The 7,457-nt window shown below is 31.9% G+C and overlaps 1 protein-coding gene across 1 annotated transcript; it reads right to left on the reverse strand.

Annotated features, from left to right (window-relative positions):
* Positions 1–5,704: 5,704 nt before the first annotated feature.
* Positions 5,705–6,712, reverse strand: LOC117176466 (zinc finger BED domain-containing protein 5-like). Its single transcript, XM_033366717.1, has one exon. It carries the CDS (start codon positions 6,710–6,712, stop codon positions 5,705–5,707), a length of 1,008 nt encoding a protein of 335 aa, XP_033222608.1.
* Positions 6,713–7,457: the final 745 nt, after the last annotated feature.

The raw sequence follows: 7,457 nt of genomic DNA on the forward strand, positions 1-7,457 counted from the left end.
AATGAGCCTACGTTTCATATTTTTTATGTTATCGACCCACATTTCTTAAAAGAAATTTCTTAAATAAATGAAGATTGTTTAAACAATAGCATGACATTTTTAGAAGAACTCACTACTACTCGAAATCATTCAATATTATGGTTAGTTGAAAAAATACGATTTTTAAAATATTCTTACAAAAATAATTATTTAAAAAATTCAATTTCGTTTGATGTATTTTTACTATACACTATACTGTCAGGAAACTAATTGTATATATTCTATTTTATGTCATTTTCTTAAATTTATCGAAAAAATACTGCTTAATGAAATACAAATTGTTTCAAAAAATAGAGATTTGTTAAATATTAGAAGAATTTTGCAGATATACAAAAAATTCTAAGCGGGCGGCAGAAAGTTTTGTGATTAATGTAGCGCATATAAGCGCATTTGAAGACGAGTGACCACATATTCGCAATTTTACATTTTATATTTTAAATTTCATATCACTATCGACATTTGATTATCTGCCTCACACTGCCCCTCCCATTCCACAACAATTTTTTTCTCGTTAATTAGCGATGGGAAATCTTTTTAGTGGTGGCGCATTAAAGAGAATTCGAAGTTATGACAGATAGCTGTGATGGATTTTACAAATTTTATTATTTAAAAAAAACCGTGCCTAATGTAACTCCTAGAGTTTTTTATTGGTGGCGCATATGAGTACATTTTCGGATAAATTTAGTAAGCTCTAGATCGCAAGTAGAGAAAAACGGTGATCCTGAAAAGAAGGATTACCATTTTAGCTGGTTTCGCGATGATGTAAATTATCTTAAAAAATATCATATAGATTTGAACTGTGGTTCTAAGAGTTCCGACTAAGCGCTTTCACGAAATTAAAAGTATTTTCCCTATTTGCGACAGGGAAGTAAGAACGAAGATATTGCGAACATGTTAACGCTTCAAGGGATTCAGCTTAGGAGATAACTTCTACTGCAATTGAACAGGAAGTTTTCGAATATTTTTGAATGAAAACTTTTTTATTAGCTTTATAAAATATCAGAATAAGTAAAAAAATTCGAAACGCTCGTACTTTTGATACTTTCTATATCTCTGAGACATAGTCCTCACAACTTGTTTTCAAAATTGGAATATTTCTGTCCGATCGGCTCGTCTGTATGAAATTTTTTCAAATTTTTCTAATGCTATAATAATATTCTTCAAATCTAAAAACGCAAGGGGTGAATTCTTAGCAAAATACATGAAGTTTCAAATAAATACTTACATATCAAATCCAAGAAGACCAATTTTTTAGAAAAAATTAGAATTTTCAACAAAAAAAGTTAATATTAGACCAAAAAAGATTACTTGTCTACCATAGAACTTGAATTTTGAGTCCAAAACGATGAATTTTTAATTTAAATTAAATAGTCCAATTTTCAATATTCGTGCACTGAAAAGAGTTTACTTGTATCATATAAATTTTACTTCTAACTAAAAGTCATAATTATTCAATAACATTGAATTTTAGAATTTATTTTATTCTGATAAAGAAATTCCAATTGGATTAAGTTAACATTCTTTGATTTATAAGTATGACCTATTGTTCTTAGAGAATTAGGTTTTTGAACTTTTTTAAAATAACTATTGTAGAAAAGATAAAAAATCGTCCCTAGATTACAAATATCTCGGTTAGTTTTTCGAAGTCTCGGTTAGATTTTGTTTAAGCAATTTTTAAGAACAATTTGGTTATTTATTAAAATTTTTTTTTAAATCATTTTTAGCATATCTGATCAAAAATAAAACTTTTTTCCCTATTACATCTTTTTCGTAGATTAAACCTCTTGAAATTGTATTGTGTTTGTTTATAAACATCAAATAATATAATTATAATTAGCTAACAGAAATGAAAGGAATAAAGCTCTTTGCAATTACCTGAACGAAATTCTACTAGAGATTTTACCATTTTATTATTGGCATTACTCCATTGAGCCTGAAATACATGAAGTATTTATTTGAATCAAGAAAATACCGCAAAATACTTAATTTATTTAAGGTAACAGAATATATGTTAGTTTCAAATTAGAATGACTTGTGAAATAATATTTTCGTAATGCTAATAAATGGGATTTAAGATTAATTACTTACCATATGGTCACATTATTCTCAATAATGATATAGTTTTCACACAGGGACATGAGGTTTTATACGAAAAACACAGATGTTCTGCAAAAACTCAAATTAAAAAAAAACAATTGTTTTTTTCGAAAATAAAAAGAAATGTTAAGAAATTATTGAATATTTATGAAACATAGCCGCACTTTTAACCCAAAAATTACGTTTTAATCAGATTTAATAAGGCTAAGAATAATAAAGCTAAGAAAGGATGTTCTGTATCCAGAGACGGAAGGATTCGTCATTGCCATAAAGGACAAGGTTGTCAGTACCAGGAATTATCGCAAACACGTGTTGCATTATGACGTGGTTGACCGGTGCCAAATATGTGGAGATACCGATGAATCCATGGGGCACGTTATTGATGACTGCCGCGTAATGGCTTAGAGAGAATGTATGCACAGACATAATGATGTAGCGGGCATTATACATCAACAATTTGCCCTAAACCTAGGATTCTTAAAAGAATGGATGTCTTTCTATAGATACATTCCAATGCCCGTTTTAGAAAGCGAAGATTACATCTTATATTGAAATGTTACTATCCAAACGGATCATTACATCCGGGCTGATCGCCCTGACATCATAATGCGAGAAAAAAAGAGGTGGAAGAGTCTACATCATCGACATTTCTTATCTGCTTAACCGAAGTTTGAAGTCAACCTATACAACCAAGATCCAGAAGTATAGCGAGTTAAGGCATGAAGTAAAGGCCATATGGAAGAATGTGAATCATGCATCAATTCATCCCATTGTGATTTCGGCTACAGGCAATGTACACACAAGATGCACTGAACATCTTGAACATTTAAGAGTCAGTAGGGTATCGGCAGAATCTCAGAAGGCGGTTTTATTGAACACCTGTTGCATCTTAAGACACTTTCTTGACGATCAGGAAACGAGCGACTAAAAACCCGTGAAGTGGCAGATGGTAGCTCTAAGAAAGCATCCAGAGGTGACTGATGTCACCTCTAACGCTCGTTACCGCTCGTAATTGTATACCTACAACAGGGCTTGCCACTTCAAGCAGTTGTTGGCTGCCACGACAAGTGCATGGCTGCCACCAATTTTTTCTGTAATTTTTTTCTTCGTTTTCCAGGAATCGAGCGAAGGGTTACGGTCACGCTAAATTACGTCTCGTCGTCGTTCACGCCGGAGGTTCTGAACCCTTTTACTCGAATTTCCAATATATTTAATTTCTAAATTCAATTCTATTTTTAATTGAGAAAGTGATTCAAATTTACCTGCAAATTGAAGCTGTCATAAAAGTTTTAAAAAGGAGAAAAATTTGGAAAATTTGGAATGAAAATTCATTACAAAACAGAAAAACGACTGTCGCCAAAATCTCTTTCTTCGTTCTTATCGTTATCCTTTATCTTGTTCAAACTTCGAGTAAACATTAAAAAATAATTTACCTAAGTTGCTGGAAAGATTTTGTGTTGGTTTTATTAAAAAATGTTAATAATTGTAAATGTAGAGCGGATTGAAGCTACTGTGACGTTAGTTCAACTGTTTAATAGAAGCTTTCAAACTTTAAAGCTTTCATACAAAAATTTTTAAATGTAGGTGATTAAAGAGTTGAAACAATTCCAGTAGAGAGGCGTTGAAATTGGAAACTAAATTCAATATTTCTAATTAAAGCTTTCTAAAATTAGCCACCTTTAAACTTTTATTTAATTAGAAAAGTACGATTGAACGTGAAAATTGATTAGACCATATTTTTTCAAATGAAAAAAAAATTCACCTTTATTTTCACAGTTCAAAATAAAAAAATATTTCAATTTTGAGAACTCAAAATCAAATCATTTAAAATATACGTTCAAAATACGAACTAATTTTAAATGGGAAATTTTTTATTCGAAGAATGATTCAAAAAGTTTAACATTCCAAGCTCAGTTAAAAAAATTTTTATTGAGAAATTGAATAATCTCTTCAATGCTTAATGTTATCAATTTTTAAATTTTGAACTTACACGGTAAGTGCCAAATGCTCCATTTTTCCCTATTATAAGTTTAAATTTTGCAATCAAAATTGAAATGGTTGAAAAAATTTAAAAATGTTTAATTTCTGAATGATTATAAGAACTGATAGTAATCAAAATTTTATAAGGATTTAGGTACAAAAAGTGTTATCGACAAAAACCTTGGCGCCTAATTTTTTTCAGATTTAGATGAATCTCTGATTTTGAAATTTTAGAACTGAAATTTTTTCCATTTTGAATGATAAGAATGAAGGTAAATTTATTTTTTTATTTTACAAAAATGCTTCTGCTCAAATTTTACGTGAGATCCTAATTTTATAATTTAATAAATATATAGATTTCTAAAAGTTTAGAAGCTTTTACTCTAAAATATTCAATTTAATTTTCAATTTTAATTAGGTAAATTTCAATCGTTTTGAATTTAAATGTATTGAAATTCACAATTTTCCCATTCAGAATCATTGAATTTTAAATTCTTTTAATTAGAAGTAATAAATTTTCATCCATTTAAAATTTAAATGATTTATTCATAAAAATTCTTATCAGAAAATGATCCGTTCTTCAGATTTTTAAATTGTCCTGTATTGCAATTTAATTATAAAATCATTTAATGTAAACGCCTTGAATTTCAACTTCTTTCTTAAAAAATTGTTAAAATTTAAACATTTTAGTTAAAAACTATACAATTTTTTCGATTTCGAATGATTCGATTTCAAACGAATCTGTTCAAAAATAATACACATACTATAGCATCCCTTCTGAAAAATATTTGGTCGCCCTAAAAAAAACCTTATTTTGACATGTTTGACGAATAAGAATGTTTCGTCGTAAAAAAGATTTAATGGCCCTGCAAAGAGCCATTTGGTTTTTCATTATGTGATTGTGGTTATTAAGGAGTAAATTCAGTGCATCCTGGTATACGAACAAATTTTTTGCGCAAGTGCCTCGATGTCAGGAGTGTAAGTTGTCACTGCAAGCCGCATTACATCATTTAAATTTCCGTCATCAATGTTTGATCTGATCTTAGATTTTATGTTGTTCATTAAAGAAAACATGGATTCGCAACGGCACGTAGTCCCATTTATAGATAATATTCTCTGGAAGACGGTGATCAGATTTAGATATTCCGAAAATTCTAGGTGTCTCTAAAAATCTTCACATCTCGTTCCAGTCCACAAAGCAGTAGATAAGCGAATCATCTCGTTGACCGCTTTGTTCTCATCGATCTGAAAGAGCTTCGACATTTAAGCACACAATTCTTCCATATACGGAACTGCGAAGTCCATTAGCGGGTTCGTCAAATAATTGCAAATGGGCTTGACAATGTCAAAATCTTGAAACCTTTTTTCAACATATTTTTTTTATTTTTTTATAATTTGAGGATACCGATGTTCAACTTCAGGAGATAGCATTATGCTTTGCTGTTCCATGGCATGTTGGAAATTTTTAAACTCTTCTGCGGTGAATGCCCTGCGTTGGATAATGCTAATCCACCTGTCAATTTTCTTTTTGAATAGGTTAATCCATTGTAGACAAGTCCACACTGCAACATGCTGCGATTGCAACGCTTTATTCAAGATGTTCATTTCTTTTGAAACATCTGCAAGAAATTTCTGGAAGAAGTTTAAAGAATCTAAACATAACTTCACCAGAACTTAACCACCTTACTTCGTTCAGTAACAATAAGTCCGCGAATTCGGCTGAAGCATTCTCAAGCAAAAGCTTGAACACTCGGTGCTGTAATGCACGCGCCCGAATTGAATTTATCACTTTTTTCACTACTTCAAATACAGTTTTCATATTTAAAGTTTTCCCGCATAATACTTCTTGGTGTATTATGCAATGGAAAAATAAAAAACGTGGAAAGTCTGGGTCATGTAAACATTGTCCACTCAATCCTGTAATTTTCCCTGTCATTGACGGAGCACCGTCTGTCCTCACCGCGACCAGTTTCTTCAGTGGCACTTCGTGTGCTAGGATTGAATTTTTCAGCGAAAGGTAAACATCGAATCCAGTTGTTTTTCCCTTTAATGGAATGAGCTCTAGCAGCTCTTCCTGAACACTGCCATTTTCAAGTACGAAGCAAATCATCACAACTAACTGAGCAGTATCAGACTTATCTGTCGATTCGTCTAACTGAATTAAAAAACAAACACATTTTTTGGGGTCAATATTAAGTTGTTCGTGAACATTATCTGCCATAACATTCACTCTTCTCGTGACTGTAGCAGGAGAAAGATGCGTGTTTTGCACAATATTCACAAAATCTCTTCGGTTATCCTCATCTGGAAACCACCCAGTAGCTGCTTGAATAATGACATTTTTTATGAAATGACCGTCTGTGAAAGGTTTCATAGCTTTCGCAATTTGGAAGGAAATATCAAACGACGCTAAAGTACAGTCATGGGGATTAGTACTCACAATATCTTCATTTTTTACCTTCCCACAGCGTTGAGAATATTTAGCTTTCAGTTGTTGTAACTTTCCTGCGCGCAGTGCACTTCCCAAAGGATGCGAATGATCAACATCAGCGTGCCAGGTTTCAAAATGCCTTTTTAGATTTCGCTTCTGATTCATCGAAATCCTTTTTGCGCAAAGCAGGCAGTAACACGTTTCTTTATCTATTCCAATCTGAAATATATCTCTTTCCCACTCGTTTGAAAAACTATAAGTTCTTTCTCGTTTCTCAGTCTTCTTTAATCGTTTTTCCGGAATGTCCGCCTTGGTACTATCTTCAAAAATTTAGGATAAATTAGAACTGGAACTATTGCCCTTCATGTTTTCACTCAACAGCAATTTAAGAAAAATTAAAAAATTAACCGTGGTCTCGTAGGGCAGTTAAATAGTTGTCGAAATAGAACTGCACTTCGAAAACGACACTGCCAGATTGAATTTTCTCGCAAAATTGTTTACTGCAGTATCTTCAAAGTTGGATATCCTTTACCTTGTCATCTTGGGTCTCAAGAAATGGCACGACTCAGCTTTGAAGAGCTTGACAACTTGAAGAGTCAAGTAGAAAATCTCTTTTCGAAAGTTGAAGACAAGAACAATTATCGCAGAGCTGCCGATAAGCGGATTATGCGTACCCCGTTGTGTCCAGGTGCTTTCTTTCAGTTTGAGTTAAAATAAGAGATGAAAGATGCGAGTTTCAAACAAGAATTAATTTAAGTTCCAGTTCGAACAATTTTTATCAGTAACATAAAAATGTCGCAAAATATTTCGTTCATTTGGACCTTTAGAACTGCAGGTACATGGTTGAAAACAGGAATCTAGGTAACAAAAAGGAAATTGGTTTTTCCCACTTTTCTCAAACACAATTTCT

This window comes from Belonocnema kinseyi, chromosome 7 (assembly GCF_010883055.1).
Source record: "Belonocnema kinseyi isolate 2016_QV_RU_SX_M_011 chromosome 7, B_treatae_v1, whole genome shotgun sequence".
In the NCBI taxonomy this organism is placed as follows: domain Eukaryota; kingdom Metazoa; phylum Arthropoda; class Insecta; order Hymenoptera; family Cynipidae; genus Belonocnema; species Belonocnema kinseyi.

What these genes read in the sequence shown, in the direction of transcription:
- LOC117176466 (XM_033366717.1), bottom strand. Translation starts at nt 6,712, where the DNA reads ATGAATCAGAAGCGAAATCTAAAAAGGCATTTTGAAACCTGGCACGCT.